This window comes from Hemitrygon akajei, chromosome 19 (genome assembly GCF_048418815.1).
Source record: "Hemitrygon akajei chromosome 19, sHemAka1.3, whole genome shotgun sequence".
Lineage (NCBI taxonomy): Eukaryota > Metazoa > Chordata > Chondrichthyes > Myliobatiformes > Dasyatidae > Hemitrygon > Hemitrygon akajei.
The window spans coordinates 68,626,503-68,648,829 of record NC_133142.1 but is presented as its reverse complement, the minus strand read 5'-3'; the positions used below and the strand labels follow the sequence as shown (position 1 = coordinate 68,648,829).

At 39.7% G+C, this 22,327-nt stretch overlaps 1 protein-coding gene across 5 annotated transcripts in view; it reads left to right on the top strand.

The window, feature by feature from the left end:
* The window catches only part of LOC140742031 (inter-alpha-trypsin inhibitor heavy chain H3-like), a 148,168-nt gene that overhangs the window by 3,222 nt on the left and 122,619 nt on the right, over positions 1-22,327 (top strand). For all 5 annotated transcript variants that reach the window (XM_073072726.1, XM_073072724.1, XM_073072725.1 and 2 more), the window contains exons 2-8: positions 656-685; positions 3,703-3,869; positions 12,471-12,575; positions 17,884-18,046; positions 18,157-18,267; positions 18,353-18,481; positions 18,569-18,685. In XM_073072726.1, coding sequence (XP_072928827.1) covers positions 656-685; positions 3,703-3,869; positions 12,471-12,575; positions 17,884-18,046; positions 18,157-18,267; positions 18,353-18,481; positions 18,569-18,685 — 822 coding nt within the window. The remainder of the gene's footprint in view (positions 1-655; positions 686-3,702; positions 3,870-12,470; positions 12,576-17,883; positions 18,047-18,156; positions 18,268-18,352; positions 18,482-18,568; positions 18,686-22,327) is intronic.

Below are 22,327 nucleotides of genomic sequence, written 5' to 3'. Positions count from 1 at the left end.
ACTCCTATCAGACTCCATCTTCTTCAGCCCTTCCTCCCTTCCACCTATCATTTCCCAGCTTCTTACATCATTCCTATTCTCCCTCTCCTCTACTTGACAATCAGCAAATGCAGCTCCCCCCACCACACCACCCCAGCACCTGGATCTACCCATCATCCACCAGCTCTCACTCCACCCCTTCCTCCTACCTTTTTATACTGGCTGTCCCCCACCTTGCTTTTTATACTGGCTGTCTTCCCCCTACCTTGCTTCCAGCTCTGAAGAAGGGTCTCGACCCAAAGTATTAACTGCCTATTTCCCTCCAGAGATGTGGCCCCAGCACCTTGTGATTTGCTCCAGATTTCCAGTATCTGTGGTCTTTTTTGCATTTTCCTGGAATTTCTGTCACCAGCAGGTTTTAACAATCATTCTAAGTACTTCTTACAACCACAAATTCCCAGCTATCAGTAAGAGGAGACCTGTGCAATCTATTTTATAACAGAGAATCAAAAACTTTACTGGACAGTACACTACTTTGTTTACTTTCCTAAAAACAAATACGTCTTTTCTTTGGGATGTAACTGATTCCAGTTGCCTCAATGTATAACTTGTGTGCATAATGCAGGTGTATTGTAACATTAACATGTTTGTTAATCCTTTTCTTGGCTGGGAACAGAAGAGGAGCACAGTGGACCACAGAAGAACAGTAGGTTTGATTTCTCTGACGTTATCTATTTCATTTAGTATGTCCATTCATTTTCATTGTGCTGGGTCATAATATTTCTCCCAGTTCTCTTCTTCCTCTGAATAATGATCTGATTGTATTTATTTTAATTGCTTTAAACTATTCAAACCCCATCACCATTCATAATAAAATTGTTGGGCAGGGTTGTCCAGAGTGGTACGAGGACCTATTACCTACAGTGCCCCATTATGCAGAAGGCAGAATGAACCAGATAGATAAAGTCAACATGGCGCTGCTGATGCACAGCAATGTTTCGCAGGCAACTCACAAAATTACTAGACTTTTGCACATTGATTGTTGGTCAGCCATTGCTTATGGGTAGATTTTATTTATTCGGTTGTATTTCTTTGTTCTACTGTAAATGCCTGCAAGAAAATGAACTTCAACGTAGTATATGGTGACATATACGGTGACATATACATACTTTAATGAAAAATTTACTTTGAACTTTGAACTGCCTCCAAGGGGCATCCAATAACATGGAGTGGGCTCTGAGATGCAAGTAGGAGCCAAGGGTCCTTTCCTGAGGCATTGCCCAGAAACTCCTAATAGCCTTTGCAGACAGCACAAAGATTAGTGACATCGTGAAATGCCAAGAAGATTGCCAAAGGATACAGCAGCATATAGATCAGTTTCAATTACAGTACTGTGCAAGTCTTAAGCACATGTAAAAAAGTTTTGTTAAGCAAAGATACTTTCAAAAATAATGAAATGAAAAGTTTCTAAATAACAAAAAAATTGCTATAAACGGTAAATAACTAAATCAAATCAATATTTGGTGTGACCAACTTTAAAACTGCATCAATTCTCTTAGGTACACTATTGCGCAGTGTTATAAGAAAATCAGTTGCTAAGTTGTTCCAAGCATTGAGGACAACTTGCCAGAGTTCTTTTGCAGACTTTGTCTGTCTCGTTAGCTTCTGTTTCTCCAGGTAATCCAAGACAGACTCAATGATATTGAGAGCAGCGCTCTGTGGAGGCCATACAAACTGAAACCACATAAAAAATCTAGCGTGCCTAAGACTTTTGCACAGTACAGTACAGGGTGCCACTGTAGTGCAATCGTTAGTGTGACACTATTACAGCTAGGAACATTGCAGTTCAGGTGTCCTTAGTAAGCAAGTTTGGACAATCCTTTCCGTGTGCACATGGGTTTCCTCCAGGTGCTCCAGTTCCTTTCCACAGTTCAAAAAATACCGGTTAGTAGGTTAATTGGTCATTGTACATTGTCCCATGATTAGGTTAGAGTTGATTCGGTGGGTTGCTAGGTGGTACGGCTCAAAGGGCTAGTTCCATTCTGTACACAGTTATTTGACAGGAGGCTCAGTAGCATTAGCAGCAGAAGGGGTCCAGATGCATCGCTCCCTGAAAGTGACCAGATGGGTTGATAGGGTAATAAACAACGTGTATGGCATGCTTGCCCTCATTAGTTGAGACATTGAGTTGAAGAACCAACAAGTTATATTAGAGGTTTATAAAACTCTGGCTCAACCACATTTAGAGGATTGCATTTATTTCTGATCACTTCATTATAGGAGGGATGTGGGGACTTTAGAGATGGTGTTGAGGATATTGTCTGGTTTGAAGGATCTGTGCTATGGGGAGAGGTTGGCCAAGATGGGCTGCTTTCTTTAGAACAGTAGAATCTGAAGGGAGATTTGATAAGTTTATAAACTATCCGAGGCATAGATGGACAGGCAATCTCTTCACTCAGGATTGAAATATCTACCACTAATATTTCAGGTGAGAGGGAGAAGGTACAACAGTGATTTGCAAAGCAAGCTTTTTAAAAAGCCTGGAATGTGCTGGAAAAGGTGGTGGTAGAGGCAAGTAGCATAGGAGAATTTTAGGCACAAGAATATTCAGAGAAGGAAGGGATATGGCCAATGTGTGGGCAAGAACGATTAGGTCAATGGGTCAATGGCTGACGCAATCCCAATGGCTCTCCACATGGCTTTAGACCACCTGGACAACACAAACACCTACGTCAGGATGCTGTTCATCAACTATAGCTCAGCATTTAAATCCATCATTCCCACAATCCTGATTGAGAAGTTGCAGAACCTGGGCCTCTGTACCTCCCTCTGTAATTGGATCCTCAGCTTCCTAACTGTAAGTCCACAGTCTGTGCGGATTGATGATAATATCTCCTCCTCGCTGACGATCAACACTGGCGCACCTCAGGGGTGTGTGCTTAGCCCACTGCTCTATTCTCCATATACACATGACTGGGTGGCCAGGCATAGCTCAAAAGCTGTCTATAAATTTGCTGATTTATAGATAATCATTTATTTATTTATTTATTATTTTTCCATTCTTCTTCTACATTATGTATTGCATTGGACTGCTGCTGCTAAGTTAACAAATTTCATGTCATGCCGGTGATAATAAACCAGATTCCAATTCTGATTCTGATTAATCGGGTCACATTGGTTTAATTTGTTCAGCACAACACCATGGGCCTAAGGGCCTCTCCTGTGCTGTCTTATTCGTTATTCTATGTTCTAGCTCATCATAGTTGAAATCTTCGGAATCATTTTTAAATGTTTGCAAAATTTTCAAATAGATGAAATTACTCAAAGTTTAATTACCAACACCTTAAAATATGAGCAAATTATTAAATGCATCAAAATGAAGTAATAACTCACCTATCTGATAACATTTTCCACAACCCAGCCCACACAAATAAATGATTTTGCAATTTGTACAGCAGCCTTCTCCAGTGTAAAGCTAAGGAGCTGATTGTGAAGTGCACCTGCCCCTCTGTATGTTATGGGCACTATAATCATTGGTTGTCAATCCATTAGATTCATCTTGCTTGGTGCTATTTTTACTTCTAACGTTACCATTGATAACAATGCAATGATTTACTTCTGATCTTTCTAGTTGTTTTTTCTCAGTAGTTCTCATTGTAACATTCCCCATCCCACATCCCACCCTCCTAACCCCCACCCCTCCCACCTTCTGATCTCCTTTAGCCTCTGAGGGAGCTTGAAATCTACAGCATGAAGATCGATTCCAAAATAACCTCACGGTTTGCTCACAATGTGATAATTAGCCGAGTGGTAAATCGAGCTGATGCATCCAGGGAAGCCTTTTTCGAGATAGACCTACCCTCAACTGCCTTCATCACCAACTTCAGCATGTGCGTATCAGCTTATTCAGTTCAGTTTACTAATAAGCTTAAAAGAGGTACTCAGCAGCAATTTTATATTATTAAACAGTAAAACCAGTATGCAAGGCAAGTTTTTCACTGTATCTTGTATGTCTGAGTATATAAAGTAATATATAAAGTAATACCAATACCAAAAATATGACCAAGGTTAATTTAAGGAGCAAAACAAATCTGAAGAACCTATTAAACATATTTACAGCAGGTATCATTTATATATTCTTTGAGAAAGCTTTACTTGCAGTGTCTAAATGCTTCGTGTGTAAGTTTGCCATCTAAAGTAAAGAAAAAGAATCAAAAAGAACTTGGAATTTTCTGCCTAAGGAGTTTATTTTATAAGAGTGGATTGTGGCACAGCTATATGTCTAGTCGTGAGGTTTGACTTTTTTTTTAGTAAATAATAGTAATTTGTGATCATTGTTACTAAATGTACCATTCATAACATTCTATGACAGACGAGTAACAAAACCATTATTGCTGGCTGCCCATTCACTGTTAAATTTGTGAAATTGCCAGATCTATTAATAAGCAGTTTAGGATTCAGGGGGACTCACAATTATATTTCTGATATGATATTTTTAATTAATTGAGTTTGTTTTTTTAGAAGCTGTTGTCAGTGTTTTTATTCTGGTGAATTACTGAGGGAACAGCACTGGTGACAAACTATCAGTTACATTAAATGGGGTGCGAACAGCCACAAGTAAAATTGGAAAGGGTAGAGATTTAGAAAATGATGCATTGCAACTTATGGATCACTGTGATCATGGAATACAGGCAGTTGAGTAGTCAAAACCATTACATTAGTCATTTGCCTCATTCCAGTCCTCTGCAAGGAAGCATCATGGGCAAGTAGTTTGGTTTCCTACTACATTAGTAGGACCTCAGCGACATTTGAAGTCATTTTCAGGCTTGAAGAGGTCCAGATGGTGAGAAGAAAGGAGAAACATTCAAGCTTATTCAGTCAGTTTTTCTTGTGGCTCTCAGGAATGCTGTAGCAGTTGATGCAAGAAAAGCTTTGAACACTCTTGCCCTGGACCATCTATGCCCTCTCAGGAGACGCCCTCAAAACTCCCTACTTTCTTTAAGTTGTAAGGGGTTCAGAGACCATAGACCACTTTCTCTTTGCCTGCCTGCAACTGAAGGCTGGAAACATAGGAATGAGGCCTAATGGATATCATCACTGAAAGCATGCTGCTACATCTGACAGGGGAGAATTTGACCTGCTATAAATCACTATAAAAATGCATTCACTCCCCTAGCTAATTTCTGAAAGAGCGATTTCTCCCAAATAGACATTCAGGGTCATAAATGCTGAGTCATATTGTGTTTAAAGCCAAGAATGTGGTTTTCAAATGACATATTGTTGTTGCTTGACAAATATCAACTGGCCACAGTGAAGATGACCTCCTGGTTAAACTGCTCAATGTGCGCTACAAACAAAATCCTCCTGTTTGCAATTCCAGGAAAAGTCAAGGCTCCTGGTTCATTGAACACAACATACCTGCAGATTCAATTCAGACTCAAAAACTGACTGCATTAGTTTTATTTAATTAGTAAATAATGGTTTATATTGGAGATGTTATATATCTAGGTGTGAATCTGACCTCTAAACCATTACAGTTCTGTTAATTGATATTGAGTTTCAAACTAAATATATTTCAGTGTTTCAAAAGGCTATTTGTGTTTGTTGTAACTTTCTCTGTGGCCTTCAGCAGAAGCAGCCTTCCACAGCTTCTGGGATGATTTTACATTTGCTTCTGTTTTGCGAGTTGTAACCAGAGATTCTGCCAAATCACGAATATGGCCTGATCAGGAATTCTTCACAGATCATGCTCATTACTTATTTATTTACTTAGTGACACAGGACAGAGTCGGTCCTTTTGGCCCTTCGAGCCATGCTGTAATGATTTACAATGACCAGTTAATCTACTCACCTGGGGGAGGAAACGAGAGCACCCAGGGAAAATCCACGCACTCCATGAGGAGGACTTACAGAGACTCCTGACAGGGGACACCGAAATCTAACTCTGAACTCCAACTCCAGCAAGCTGTAATAGTGTCCCACTAACTGCTAACGTTTGCGCTCCATTCCCAAAAACATCTGCTGTTTACAATGGACAGAAACTTTTGGGTGTATCGCTCCTTTCCAGTCCTGATGAAAGGTTTCAGCTTGAAGCACCAACTGTTTATTCCCTTCCATAGATGCTACCTGACCTGCTTAGTTCCACCCGCATTTAGTATGTGTTGCCAGGTGTATCAGAACTTTGCAACAGCAGTCTTGTCACCCTTACTTTCTATTGGTATTCATCTAAAATAGAGAGGGTAAATTAGAGAGGCAACAGAAAAAAATCTTGGCAGGGTCAAGATGAGAGGAAGGTTAAAGCACGTCAACTTAAATGAAGGAGTGAGATGGAGATGGGGTGGAGCTTGGTGCTCATGGAAAATAGTATGGAGGAACAGACTGTTAGCATCAGCTGAGAGAAACATATATCACTTTGGCAGTCAGACTGTTGAAAACAAAAAAATGGCTCGTTCAAAGCCAACAGAGGAACTCATCTGCAGCAAATGGTCAAACATTCTCAATTTCTCCTCAAGAAATTATCAGAATTTTCCAGATATTTTCTAATTAGCTTTTAGCTCTAATAAGGAACAGTTTAGTACAGGAACTATTTCCAGCATTTGGAGAAAACATTGGCTCATTCATTTTATGACTATAACCCAGAGTTTTGAGAGAGGCTGTTGAAGAGATAATAGATGCATTGGTCATGATCTTTCAAGAATCACTTGATTCTGGCATGCTCCCGGAGGACTGGACATTTGCAAATGTCACTCCACTCTTTAAGAAGAGAGGAAGGCAAAAGAGAGGAAATTATAGGTCAGTTAGCCTAACCTCAGTGGTTGGAAAATATTGGAGTCCATTATTAAGGATGAGATTTTGGGGTACTTGGAGACTAATAACAAAATATGTCAAACTCAGCATGGTTTCTGTAAAGGGAAATCTTGCCTGACAAATTTGTTAGAGTATTTCGAGGAAGTAACAACCAGGGTGGACAAAGGAGAGGCAGTGGATGTCATTTACTTGGAATTTTAGAAGACATTTGATGAGGTGCCACACATCAGGCTGCTTAACAAGATAAAATCCTATGGCATTACAGGAAGGATACTGGCCTGGATAGAGGGATGGCTGACAGGGAGGACACAATGAGTGAGAATAAAGGGGGACTTTTCTGGTTGTCTGCCAGTGATTAGTGGTGTTCTTCTGGGGTCAGTATTGGGACCACTACTTTTCATATTGTTTGTTGGTGATTTAGATAGTGAAATTCATGGCTTTCTGGCAAAGTTTGCAGATGATATGAGGACAGGTGGAGGGGTAGGTAGCATTGTCTCAGAAAGGCAGCATCCATTATTAAGGACCTCCAGCACCCAGGGCATGCCCTTTTCTCACTGTTACCATCAGGTAGGAGGTACAGAAGCCTGAAGGCACACACTCAGCAATTCAGGAACAACTTCTTCCCCTCAGCCATCCAATGCCTAAATGGACATTGAGGACATTGAACCCTTGAATGCTACCTCACTTTTTAATTATATATTATTTCTGTTTTTTGCATGGTTTTTAATCCATTCAATATACTTAATTGATTTACTTATTTATTATTATTATTATTATTATTATTATTATTATTTTTCTTCTATATTATGTATTGCATTGAACTACTGTATCTGCTGCTAAGTTAACAAATTTCACGACACATGCCGATGATAATAAACCTGATTCTGATTCAGTTGAGGAAGCAATGAGATTGCAGCAGGGCTTAGACAAATTAGAAAAATGGGCAAAAACGTGACAGATGGAATACACTGTTGGGAAATGTATGATAATACATTTTGGTAAAAGAAACAATAGTGCCGACTATTATCTTTTTGGGGAGAAGGTTCAAACATCAGAGTTGCAGGGGGACTTAGGAGACTTTGTGCAAGACACCTAGAAGATTAATCTGCAGGTTGAGTCTGTGGTAAAAAAGGCAAATGCAATGTTGACATTTATTTCAAGGGGGTAGAATATAAAAACAAGGAGATAATGTTAAACCTTTATAAGTCACTAGTGAGGCCGCACTTCCGGTGCTATTGTCAACAGTTTTGGGCCCTTTATTTCAGAAAGGATGGGTTGTCATTAAAGAGAGTCCAGAGGAGGTTCACAAGGGTGATTCCAAGAATGAAGGGGTTAACATATGTAGAGTGTTTGGTAGCTTTGGGTCTGTACTCACTGGAATTTAGAAGAATGCATGGGGATCTCATTGAAACCTACTGATTGTTGAAAGGACAAGATAGGGTGGATGTTTCCTCCGGTGAAGGTATCCAGAATGAGAGGACACAGCCCAAAAATTGAAAGGTAACATTATAGAACAGAGGTAAGGAGGAACTCTTTTAGCCCAAGAATAGTGAATCTGTGGAATGCTCTGCCACAAGCTACAGTTGAAGCCAAGTCCGTGGGTATATTTGAAGCAAAATTTGGTAGACTCCTGATTGGTTAGGGCATCAAGGGATATGGTAAGAGAGCAGGTGTGTGAGGTTGAATGGGATCCAAGATCAGCCATGATGAGATGATGGAGTGGACTCAATTGGATGAATGGCCAAATTCTGCTCCAATGTCTTATGAACCCTTCTTCTATATATTAAAAAAAAATGAGCTGGTGTCCAAGCTTCAAAGTCCATTTAGGAATCGGATGGCAAAGGGGAAGAAGCTGTTCCTGAATCGCCGAGTGTGTGCCTTCAGGCTTCTGTACCTCCTACCTGATGGTAACAGTGAGAAAAGGGTATGCCCTGGGTGCTGGAGGTCCTTAATCAGACACCACTTCCTAAAGATGTCCTGGGTAATTTGTAGGCTAGTGCTCAAGATGAAGCTGACCAGATTTACAACCTTCTGCAGCTTCTTTCGATCCTGTGCAGAAGCCCTTCCATACCAGACAGTGATGCAGCCTGTCAGAATGCTCTCCATGGTACAACTATAGAAGTTTTTGAGTGTATTTGTTGACATAGCAAATCCCTTCAAACTCCTAATAAAGTAAGGAATGAAATTATAGAATAAGATTGAAGTGAACCATGCTGCAGGATGGGAAGGATGTAATCTCTCCTATGTTATATCTTTATATAATATAGTAATAATTTTCATAAAATTTGCCGTTGATATTAATTTAGTTGAGTTTAGAAATGGCCAGCCTGCTGCTTCTCTTTTTCTCTGATATTTGCTAGATTTTTAAAACTAAAACTGATGTGGGAGCTCAACAGGTTGAGCAGAGTATCTGGAGGCAGAGGGATATTCAGTATTTTGGGTCAAGATTCTGCTTCAAGACTGACTCCATTTAATATCTGGAGTTCTGGTGCAATTCCAGTCCATTTTCTTATGCCCAAGATCCTGTTCCATTTTCACTCTGGCTCCTCTCTGTCCTAAGTACCATTTAGTTCTCTCAAATTGTTATATATTTTCACAGCTTACAGAAACTCAATCACTCTTGCACTGGCATTCCTGGTTCTGAAATTCTTCTTCCTTACTCACTGGTTCCTAGATGCTGTTGTGAGCCTGGGACCTTAATCACTTTTCCTCAGCATTATCCTCTATTTCCAATTTATCCTTCACAGCTATTTTCTATATCTGCAACTTTTTGCAGTATCCACCCAATGTCATTCTGCAAAATGCCCAAATGAATGTTAAGAAATCATAATCTTATTACCTGGATATATATTAACCATTAAATGGTTGGAATTTTCATACTAAATTCTCACACCTCTGAAAAGGATATTCTTAAAATCTGAAATAACACACACACAAAATGCTGGATTTCATCAGACCAGGCAGCATCCCGGAAAAAAGTATAGTCAACGTTGCAGGGTGAAAATCCACAGAATGTCTCTTGTTTGTTCTTAAAATCTGACTGTTTTATCAAGCCTTAGTCAAGTGCCATAATTTCTTCATATAGCCTGGTATCAAATGCTTGTGTGATGGATCTGCTATTATTGATACCTTCTTGGATAGAATAAACGGAATCATGAAAAATCAGTATATCGAATAACTAAAATGAGGGAGTTCCATGAGATGCCTATATTAGTTAAAACTACAATGAACTACAGATTTGGTCTACAACATAATAGGTCTACTGTGGATGTGATCTCATTGGCTTTTTCTACATGGCCTTGAATCACCTGGACTGCTGAGGTCTCCATCAGTCAGATTTGACCATGGACGTTGCATCCTAGATGTCTAGATATGCAAGCCAGGGCAGTATGATATGGAGAGCAAGCTGTTTCCCGTGTAGCAAGCTCCCCCTGTCCACACAACTGATGAACCAAAGGAACAGCAGAGACCGATACAGTTTGGTACCAGCAGCATCGCAGGAGTTGCCAGTCAGCATTGAACTCAATGTAGGAATGTCTTAGGGACTCCAACTCTGGATTTTTCCCTCAGAGTTTACTCCCGAAGCCTTCCCCATGAGTGGGTATAGCTGCAAGGCAGTGGAGGTTTGAGATCAGAGTTTTCATTCTCCTAAATGAGCTGCCAACCACGGCTGATGAACATCATCTGTCCAAAGCAACTGGTTTTAAGGCACCAGTAGCCTGCTTTTGCCCTTTACTCTGTCAGTAGAAACAGTTCTGTCAGGCTTAGTAGCAAAGCCTCATGTGAAGACCAGGAGCTGGACTTGGTTGTCAGAGGCTGTTTGAGGCACACACCATTGGGGGAGCATTTAATAGATAGTGGGAACTTGTCCCCACTACCACCCCTGGCTACGGCAACCCTAAGGAACCGTCACCTGGACAATACTAATACTTAGGTTGTTCATTGACAACAGCACAGCATTTAACACAATCATTCCTACAGTTCTGGTCAAAAAGCTCCAAAACTTTTGTAGCTCCTCACCAGAAGACCATAATCTATGCAGATTGGAAATAACATCTCCACCTTGCTGAAGATCAACACTGGTGCACCACAGGGGTGTGTTCTTAGCCCACTGCTCTACTCTCTCTACACCCATAGCTGTGTGTCTAGGCACTGCTCAAATGTCATCTCTACACTTGCTGACTACACAGCTATTGTTGGTAGAATATCAGATAGTGAAGAGAAGGTGTACAGGAGCAAAATATATCAACTAGTTGAGTGGTGTTGCAACAACCATGCATTCACCATCAGACCAAAGAACTGATTGTGGACTTCAGAAAGGTTTCAGAAGATGAAGGAACACACACCTGCTCTCATTTGAGGTATCCGAAGTGGAAAGAGTGGGCAATTTCAGGTTCCTGGGTGTTAACATTTCTGATGATCTATTCTGGGCCCAGCATATTCATGCAGCTACAAAGAATGTATGACAGTGGCTATACTTCTTTCGGAGTTTGAGGAGCTTTGGTATGTCGCCAAAGACACTCACAAATTTCTACCATGGAGAGCATTCTAATTGGCTACATCACTGTCTCGTATGGGGGTGTGGGGGGGGGGGCTGCTACTGCATAGGTTCAAAAGAAGTTGCAGAAAGCTGTAAACTCAGTCAGTTCCAACATGGGCTCTAGCCTGCATAGCATCCAGGACATCTTCAAGGAGCAATGCCTCGGAAAGGCAGCATTTGTCATTAAGGACCCCATCACCCAGGACATGCACTATTCTCATTGCTATCATCAGGAAGGAGGTACAGGAGCCTGAAAGCACACCTTCAGTGATTCAGGAACAGCTTCTTCCCCTCTGCCATCCAATTCCTAAATGGACATTGAACCCATCACAATTTTTTTGCACTACTTATTTAATTTAACTATTTAAAGATAAATACTTTTACTGTAATGCAGAGTTTTTTTTGAAATATTACAGAATATTGTTCACTCTCGGGTTGTCAATTTGGAAGTTTGGTTGATCGCTGAAATTGGCAAAATGTTTGCAGACATTTCAGCTCCAGTTGAGAAACCTTTATCAGTGCGCAGTTCAGATGTTGCCTCTTCAGAATGCCAGCTTATATGCTCCGCTGTGGTCCGAATGAATACTGACTAGACATTGAGATCTGGTTCACAATAGAAGATTCTGATTGGTTAGCTTTCAGGGAACTCCACTGGAAGTGTTTGCTTCACTGTTCAGATCCCGGGAGTACCATTGATTGTTGATGTCATTGTTTCTCTGTTCTCCATAAGGGTTCATATACTGGATCTACGTCAACATGTTTGTTGTAGAGAACCACGCTTGGAGAAATTCTTGTTCTTCCCTTGTTCTTGCTTGAGTCAAGACTCTGGCTGTCGTTCATTTGAAATGGTGGCCTCCATCTTCCTGTGCAGTTTTTTGTTTAATATTCTGTATTGCATTGTACTGCTGCTGCAAAGACAACAAATTTCACGACTTATGTGGGTGATATTGAACCTGATTCTGATTCTGAGGTCTATCCCCAACTTTCTATTCACAGCAGGAATAAGTGATTATTTTGCAGATATCTACTGTAATACATGATGTGACTGCAAACAAATCTTAGTTGTACTTTGGCAAATAATTTGAAACAAATAGGCCAAGGAATAAAGTATTATGTAATAACAACATAATTTCTCCCTCCATAGGACTCTGGATGGAGTAACGTATGTGGGAGCTGTGAAAAAGAAAGAAGAGGCTGAGGAGCAGTACCAACATGCAGTTTCACAGGGACAGACAGCAGGGATCGTAAAGTAAGAACAGTTTCTCATACAGACAAAGTGACCACATAAGGCTATACTGTAAAGAAATTAGAATAAAATGCTGGAACCGGTATGCACTCCCCTGCCCCCATGCAATAAATGAATGCTTGGATATTTCATCGAAGCAAAAAAATGATATGACATGGCAAAAAGCCAGATAGCCCACTAAGGAATGGCAAGTTACCTTTTCTCAATTAACATCTAAGTTGCTTTTCAAAGTCTTCAGTGATTTCCTTTCTACCACCCATGCAAACAATGGGTTCCAGATCAAATCCACCCTCTGCATAAAAACATTCTCCTCACATAACCCACACCTTTTCACTTTGCTTTGAGGCCATGTTCTCTTGTTTCTCAAAATATTAATCCTTTCTAAGTCTATCATGATTTCCATCAAACCTCCTGTAGCTTCTTTGCTTTAAAGAGACCACTTTGAAGTTCAGGGTGTTAGGTGCTAAGTAAAAAGGCAGCACCTCTAAGTTTGTGATCTCAGGACTGCTACCCCTGCCACATGCTAGTGAGGCCAGGACTAGGAAGATTATACAGTTTAATACCTGGCTAAGGAGTTGGTGTTGAAGGGAGGGCATAAGATTTTGGATGGTTGGGCTCTCTTCCAGGGAAGATGGGACCTGTACAGAATGGACAGTTTGCACCTGAACTGGAGGAGATGAATATCCTAGTGGGAAGGTTTGTTAATGCTGCATGGTGGGGTTTAAACTAGAGTTGCAGGGGGACGGGAACCAGAGTACCAGAAGAGTTAGTGGAGAGATTATGGATGCAGATGTTGTTAAGACCTCAGACAAAGATAGGAATCAATAGGTTGGGCATGGTGTAACTAGTGTCCTGAGCTGTGTAGACTGAATAAGTATTTTGCTTCATTCTTCACTGTGGAGGACACTAGCAGTATGGTGGAAGTTCCAGCTGTCAGGGAGCATGAAGCACGTGAAGTTACCATAACTAGAGAGAAAATTACTGGGAATCGAAAAGGTCTGAAGGTAGATAAGCCACCTGGATCAGATAATGTACACCCCAGGGTTCTGAAAGAGGTGGGTGAAGAGATCATGGAGGCATTAGTAATAATTTTTAAGGATCACTAGATTCTGGAATGGTTCTGGAAGACTGGAAAATTGCAAATGTCACTCCACTCATCAAGATGGGAAGAGACAGAAGAAAGGAAACTATAAGCCAATTAGTCTGACCTCAGTGGTTGGGAAGATGTTGGAGTCGATTTTTAAAAATGAGATCTCAGGGTACTTGGAGGCATATGATAAAACTGGCCATTGTTAGCATGGTTTCCTCAAGGAAAAATCCTGCTTGATAAATTGTTGGAATTAATTTGAAGTAAAAGCAAGCAGGATAGACAAAGATGAATCAGTTGATGTTGTGTACTTGGATTTTCAGAAGGCTTTTGACAAGGTGCCAAACATGAAGCTGCTTCACAAGCTATGAGTCCATGGTATTACAGGAAAGATTCTCATATGCATAAGTCAGTGGCTGGTTGGCAGGAGACAAATATATATAAGGAGCCTTTTCTGGCTGGCTGCCAGTAACTAGTGGTGTTCCAGAGGTGTCTTTGTTGGGAACAATTCTTTTTATGTTATATGTCAATGATTTGAAGGATGGAATTGATGAGTGTTGCAAAATTTGCAGATGATATGAAGATAGTTAGAGGGCAGGCTGTTTTGAGGAAGTAGAGAGATACAGGAAATACAGTGTTGGGAAGTGTATGGTCATGCATTTTAGTAGAAGAAATGAAAGGTTTGAATATTTTCTAAACGGAGAGAAAATATAAAAAGCTGAGGTGCAAAGGGACTTGGAAGTCTTTGTGCAGGATTCCCAAAATATTTATTTGCAGGTTGAGTGTGTGGTGAGGAAACCAAATGCAATGTTATCCTTCATTTCAAGAGAACTACAACAGACTTATTCCTTTTACAATGGATAATCAACTTTTATATAATTGGTTTCAAAAAGGGATTAGACATATAGGAGATTGTTTTGAAGGAGGTATATTAATGTCATTCGATCAACTAAAGAATAAATATAAAGTATCAAACAACACTCTTTTTTGTTACTTTCAACTAAGGGCTTATTTAAGAGAAAAATTAGGTCAAACAATGTTATTACCGAAATCCAATGAAATAAAACTTTAATTCAAAAAGGAAAGATTAAAAAAATTATCTCTTGTATGTATAATTTGATTCAAAAACAGGCAATTAAACAAGGAGTCCATAAGTCAAGACAAAAATGGGAAAGTGATTTGAATATTAAAATTGAAGAAAAAATTGGTCAAGACTATGTCTTGAGAGTATGACAAATACAATAAACGTCCGATTAAGATTAGTGCAATACAATTTTTTACATCAATTATATATTACACCACAAAAAATAAATAAATTAAACCCAAATTTATCTGATCAGTGTTTCCGATGTAACCAAGAAATTGGTACTTTTTTACATTCTACTTGGTCTTGTTCTAAAATTCAACCTTTTTGGACAAATTTAAGAGTTTTATTGGAACAAATTATTGGAATACAACTTCCACATAATCCAATATTACTTTTACTAGGTGATATTGAAGGGATAAAAACGATATCCAAATTGAATAAATATCAGAAAGAATTTATAAAAATTGCATTGGCAGTAGCCAAAAAGGCTATTGCAGTTACTTGGAAATCGGATACATATTTAAGTATAGATTGTTGGAAGAAAGAAATTTATGGCTGTATTCCACTTGAAAAAATTACTTATAATTTAAGAGATAAATATGAAACATTTTTGAAAATTTGGCACCCTTATTTACAAAAGATAGGATTAAATATATAGGTGCTCCGAAGATGAAATAATTGGTTACTTGGGGAAAGAAATAAATATATATACTAAAGTTATTACGAACTCCATGGAGTATGTGGGGATCTTCCAATATCCAGGCATTCCTTTTTTTCTTCTTTCTTTCTTTCTTTCTTCTTTTTTTCTATAGGGATGTTAGGGGGGAGGGGGGATGGGTAACACATATTTTCTTTTTCACACACTTTTATTCTGTAACTATTTGAAAACACAATAAAAAAAGTTTAAAAAAGAGAACTACAACATAAAAACAAGGATGTAATGTTGAAACTTTATAAAGTACTGCTGCAGCCTCACTTGCAGTATTGTGAGCAGTTTTGGGCCCCTTATCTTAGAAACGATGTGCTGAAACTGAAGAGCGTTCAAAAGAAGTTCATAAAAATGATTCCAGGATTAAATGACTTGTCATGTGAAGAGTTTTTGATGGTTCTGAGCCTCTACTCACTGGAATTCAGGAGAATGAGGGGTGACATTGAAACCTATTGAATGATGAAAGGCCTTGGTAGAGTGGATGAGGAGAGTATGTTTCCTATAGTGGGAGAGTCTAAGACCAGAGCAAAGGACACGATCTCAGAATAGAGGGGTGTCCTTTTAGAACAGAGATGAGGAGGAACTTATTTAGCCAGAGAGTGGTGAATATGTGGAATTATTTGTCACAGGCAGCAGTGGAGGCCAAGTCTTTATGTACATCTAGGAAAGATTCTTGATTGGTCAGGGCATGAAGGGTTACAGAGAGAAGGCAGGAGATTGGGACTGAGAGTAAAATTGGATCAGCTGTGATGAAATTACTTGATGGATCAAATGGCCTAATTCTGCTCCTATATCTTATAGTTTTATGGTCTTCTAATTCACTTTAGGATGTTGTCACCTGAAAAGGACAGCATTTGTTGTTTGTCCCTAATTGCCCTCGAGATGGTGATGTTGTTTCATCTTCTTGAACTACTGTGGTCTTTTAGCAGGAGATACTCCCATAATGTTGTTGGATGGAGTTCTACTACTTAGACCAAGCATGATAAAGGGATGGCAATATATGTCCAAAAATGGTGTGAGACTAGGAGAGGAGTCTACATTTGGTGCCCTTGTTAGCAGTTGAGCTTGGGGACATCTAAGGACTTTGTGTGAAAAGGGTAATGGTTGCAGTGATGCTGTCAAATGCAGATGCTTTCCCTTTCAGAACGAGTGAAATTTACAATCCAGTGTAGAGTAACCCACAATGGATTGGACGTTCATTCCAAATCTGGCACAGATGAGGCGAGGAAACTGTCAAATTGGCATCAGAGTATATGTGAAAGAACTGAGTCGAGGGGTGAGAGTAGAATGATAGGGAGAAATAAATTCCATGAGCAACCATGGTCTGAAGGAGTATGCCTATGTGGACAGTCTGATTGTGTATCTCAAAGAGGACTTCATGTTTGGGAAGTTGCAATGTTGAGAGCTGTGGTGGGGAGAGCGTGCCCACTGAGAAGCTGCCTTTGATCAGCAATCCAGCTTCCATGAAGTGAAGGTCAGTTCAACAAATCCCAAGGCCACTGCTGCCTTTATCAGAAAGTTTAATGATAACTTCACATGTAAACAGCTCCATGTGCAAAGGAGGGTAAGTTAGGGTGAGTAAGAGAACTGGATATTTTGAGATAGTCTATGTCAATGTCATGAATAAAGCTAGAGAAGGTAAGAAGTTGGTACAAGGATCCAGTTTGTTCAGAAATTTTGGAAAGAAAAGAAAGAATCTTCTGGCACCAACATAGCATGTTTATAAGTAACTAACCTAACTCAAACATCTTTTGTAACGTGGGAGGAAACCAAAACCAGCTATTGCTGAGAGAGCATATAAACTTCTTACAGACGGCAGTGGGAATTGAACCCGATCTTACAGCTGACACTGTAAAGTGTTAGGCTAACTGCTATGCAATTGCACTATTAACTTCTCATTGTGGGTCTTCCCTTTGGACGTTCTCTTTCCAGGTGGAATGCATTCTGCACTGAATGTTTGCTTCAGCTGCCTCATTTTAAACATTATTTAAAAGACGCCCATCTTGTTTTTCTTTGACAGTTGTTTGGGATCGTGGATGACTTACTTCCACACTGATTTCAAAGGTGACTTAGTAAGTTCAGTATTGGAACATTGGGCTCTTCCACCGATGGGACAAAAAATGGCTGCCACAGATGGGGCTGATACTAGTTTGGGAGTGATGTACTCCTTCCACTACTTAGCAAGGGCTTCTTTATGCTTCTGATGCACTACCTCTTACTGTTCAGTGGTGGGCCAATGGCTCCCAGGAGCTGGTGAGGATGTTGCACATCTTCAAGGGAATTTTGAGCACATCTTTTTCCCTGTCTGCCTTGCAGTCTCATCACATGAAAGTGTGAAGTTAACAAATTATAGGAAATCAAGAGAACAAGGCCATTCATTACTTAGCATGTAGCATGTACTGTCTGCTCTTTGTTTTGATTCCCAAAGGAAATCAGGAAGGAAAACAGAAAAGTTTGAAGTGTCAGTAAATATTGGACCAACCAAAAAAGTCACATTTGAACTGATTTATGAAGAATTATTAAAACGTAACCTAGGGAAGTATGAAATGAACATCCAAGTGAAACCCAAGCAGCTTGTCAATCACTTCCAGGTAACTTGCAAAGTGTATTCACACTTGCCTAATATTATAGTTTTGACTGACTGTGTTGTGACCTTCTCAGTTTATGATGAATAGGTTTCACTTTGAATTCTTGTTTCCAGATTGATGTACATATTTTTGAACCACAAGGCATTTCCTTTCTGGATGTTGATTCCAGTTTCCTAACACATAATCTGACTTCCCTTGTGGAAAAGACTGTAAGAGGAACAAAGGTACAAAGCAATGAACATTTTGTTTTTGGTTTATTGTAAAGACCAAAGCAATACAAAATTAATACTGGTTCATTATTTCATTCAGGCACACGTCTCCTTCAAACCAACACTTGAGCAACAGCGCAAGTGCCCTGATTGTCACGACACAGTTCTGGATGGAAACTTCATCATACGTTATGATGTCAATAGAGACCTGTCTGTTGGCAGCATTCAGGTAACTTAAAAACAGTTTTAAAGTTAAAACCTGTGATGACCCTGGTGATTTATTCTGATAATGCTTGATTTTATATATATTTTTCAGATTGTAAATGGATATTTTGTACACCACTTTGCACCTGCTAACTTAACCAGGATTCCAAAAACTGTTGTATTTGTGATAGACCACAGTGGATCTATGTCAGGAACTAAAATGCAACAGGTAAGAAGAGTTGGTTGGGGTGAGAAAAAAGGTTTGGAATTCCAATGATATTCCTTATCCTAATTCCAGGACATACACTACCTGCACCTAAAATAGTGACTCGCTTTATTAATTTCACACATATTCACCATTAGCAGATAGAAGGAGTAGGAGAAGGGGAATGATAAGAAACTGTTGGTGGACTGAGGAGGGGAGTAAGATGACAAGCTAGTAATACCAGGTAGGGGAGGGGGTCAGGGAGATAGTGGCAGGTGAATAAAACATGGAGTCTGGTAAAAGGAGGAGAAACAGATAGAGATAAGTGTGCCATGGGTTGCGGGGAGTATGAAGATAGGAGACAGCTGCTGACGGGAGAAAAGCAGGAACTCTAAGTGCTTACAATGCTGGATTAGGATTAATAAAGGAGATGAGAGTGGAAACTGTTAGGGGGAATTTGACTGCAATTAGAACCAGAAGCAGATGGGTGAAGAGGAATGCTGCACATGAAGTGGATGGGGAAAGGGATGGAAATGGTGAATGGGGGCTGGGGATTTGTGTGAAAGGGAACTGAAATGGGAGGGACAAAGGAGAATCGGTAGGAAAGGTGCGGGGGGGGGGGGGGGGGGGATTAAAGCAAGTTACCTAAAAGTGGAACATTCCATATTCATGACATTGAGTTGTCAAGTATAAGATGTTATTCATCCAGTTTGTGTTAGGCTTCATTCTGGCAACAGAAAATATTTTTTCCCTTTTTCCTCTTTCTTTTAGTTTGCCTGTGTTAGATATTGTACCAACTGGCTAAAACTGGGTCACATGTAAGCTGTAACTGGGAAGTCTTTATTCACCCAGCAAACCTCTGGGAGACAGAGTCCAGAAGAATTTCAGAGAATCTCATTCTCCCGATACAATGATTTACACTTATTAAACTCAAAAATAGCAATATATGATTCAAAAACAAGAGAAAATCTGCAGATGCTGGCAATCCAAACAACATAGACAAAATGCTGGAGGGACTCAACAGGCCAGGGAGCATCTATGGAAAAGAGTACAATCAAGATTTCAGGCTGAGACTGAAATGTCAACTGTACTCTTTTCCATAGATAGTGCCTGGCCCGATGAGTTCCTCCAACATTTTGAATAAATGATTTACTACAGTTTCAATTGTTTAAATTAGTACTTAACTTAAACATTTGGAATATAGTCAAGTAACTCTATAGAATTACGTACAGTATAAACAATGGCAGCACTTACTAACTACAAAACTTCTTTATATATTTGACACTGGTGCTTGTTCCAAAAGCCTCTGTCCAAAATCCAGACACACAAAATATACCCCTTTTGTTTCAGTGTTGAATGATGACTCCATGAATAAAACACTCACCAGAAGATTAAGTGACAAGAGAGATCTATCTTGAACCATGCCTTAATACACTTTCAATATTATGCTAATAGCAGGAACATTCATTTTGACCCACACCCACATGATTGGCTTCACTAGCCATGATCCATCAACTAGATATTAAACTTGGGCAGGTTTTATTTCCTGAAGACTGTTTCACATTTTGGATAATACAGAGTTATGCTATCCATAATTTCATAACCACAGAATGATCTCTAATAAGTGTTTCCTCAATACACTTTTTGAGTACATTTCAAGTTATAATTATAGTGCAAGTCCAATTCAAGTTATTTGGTCAAAATTACTGATGCATGTTCTTTTTCATTGGGTGCTGTCTCTGATTCCTATCACCTATTATAAGACCATAGATCACGGGAGCAGAAATAGGAAAAGGCCATTCAACCGGCAGGAGCCATGTATCTATTTTCTATCAGTGTGTCTCTAATGTATTTTGTGTTGCCATAGTTCAGTTTTGGTCTAGTTAGAGCCAGAGAGGCAGCTGGAATGATTTTTTTTTTTGTTGATCACTAATGCTAATGCAATTGTTAACATTACCACTAGATTGTTATTAGACAGCTTATTTTGTTAAATCTCTAGTTTTAGTTTTGTTAGTTTTTTATCGCTACAAGATTGTTTGTCTTTGCTGATTTCTTAATTAAGGATCGAATATACTTTTTGGAACTTTGGAACTTCATTATGGTGGATAGTGCATTATACAGTGTCAACCTCCACACACCCCCACTCCACCTTTCTGTATCTCTAGTCTAAGTGGTTTTGGCTTGTTTTCAAATAACCACTACACAACCCATTGAGTCTGCTACAACATTCAGTCATGGCAGATTTATTTTCTCTCTCAACCCCATTTTCCTGCCTTCTCCCCAAAATCTGTCACATCTTTTCTAATTAAAAATCAATCAACCTTTGCTTTAAACATACTCGGTGACACCGCTGTCTGTGGCAATTCACTACAGATTCACCATTCTCTAGTTAAAGAAATTCCTCATCATCTCTATTCTCATCCTTCTATTCTCATGGAGTCATAGAGCACTACAGAACAGAAACAGGCCCCTTGGCCTATTTAGTCCATGACAAACTACTATTCTGCCAAGACCAATCAACCTGACTTGGATCATATTTATCCAATCCTTTCTTAAATGATGAAACCGAACCTGCATCCATCATTCCTGCTGGCGTCTCGTTCCACACTCACACCACCCTCTAAGTGAAGATGTTCATCCTCATGACCCCTTAAACATTTCACCTTTCACCATTAAACCATGACCCCTAGCTGTCATCTCGCCCAACTTCAGTGTAAAAAGCCTGTTTGCATTTTCCATACCTATACCCCTCATAGTTTTGTATACCTCTATCAAATTTCCCCTCATTCTCCTATGCTCCAGAGAATAAAGTCCTAATCTTTTCAAACTTTACCAATAACTCAGGTCCTCAAGTTATAACAGCAACCCTGTAAATGTTCTCTGTGCTTTTTCAATCTTATTTTCCTCTGGTCCTCGAAACTCCCACTATTGGAAATATCCTCTCCACATCCGCACTATCTAGGCCTTTCAATATTTGGTAGGTTTTAAGGATATTCCCCCCAATTCCTCTAAACTCCAGTAAATACAGCCATTAAATACTCCTCACACCTTTCATCCGCAGCATTATTCTGGGATACGAGTCTATAGAAGTGAGGCAAAGCAGCGAGGTCACGGAGCCTATGCAGATTACAGAGGAGGAGCTCCTTCTGTCTTGAGGCAAATAATGGTGGATAAATCCCTAGGGTCTGTCAGGGTGTTCCTTCTGACACTGCATGAGGCAAGTGCAAAAATTGCAGGGCACAGCAGAGATATTTAAATCATTCTTAACAGCAGGTGAGGTACTAGAGGATTGGAGGACTGCTAATGTCGTTCCGCTGTTTAAGAAAAAGCTCTAAAAATAAACCAGGAAATGGTAAGCCTTTTATTGGAAGGTATTCTAATGGACTGGATAGATGAAAGTGGACTGATTGGGGATAGTCAGCATGGCTTGTGGATGGTAGGTCATGTTTTTCAAGGAAAATTGTTGAAGGCAAGGCAGTGAATGCTCTCTACATGAACTTTAGCAAGGCTTTTGACAAGATCCCACAAGGGAGGTTGGTCAAGAAGGATATTCAAGGTAAGGTAGTAAATTGGATTAGACATTGGCTTTGTGGGAGAAGCCAGTAGATGTTTGCCTCTGACTGGAGGCCTGTGACTACTGGTGTGCCACAGAGATCAGTCCTGGGT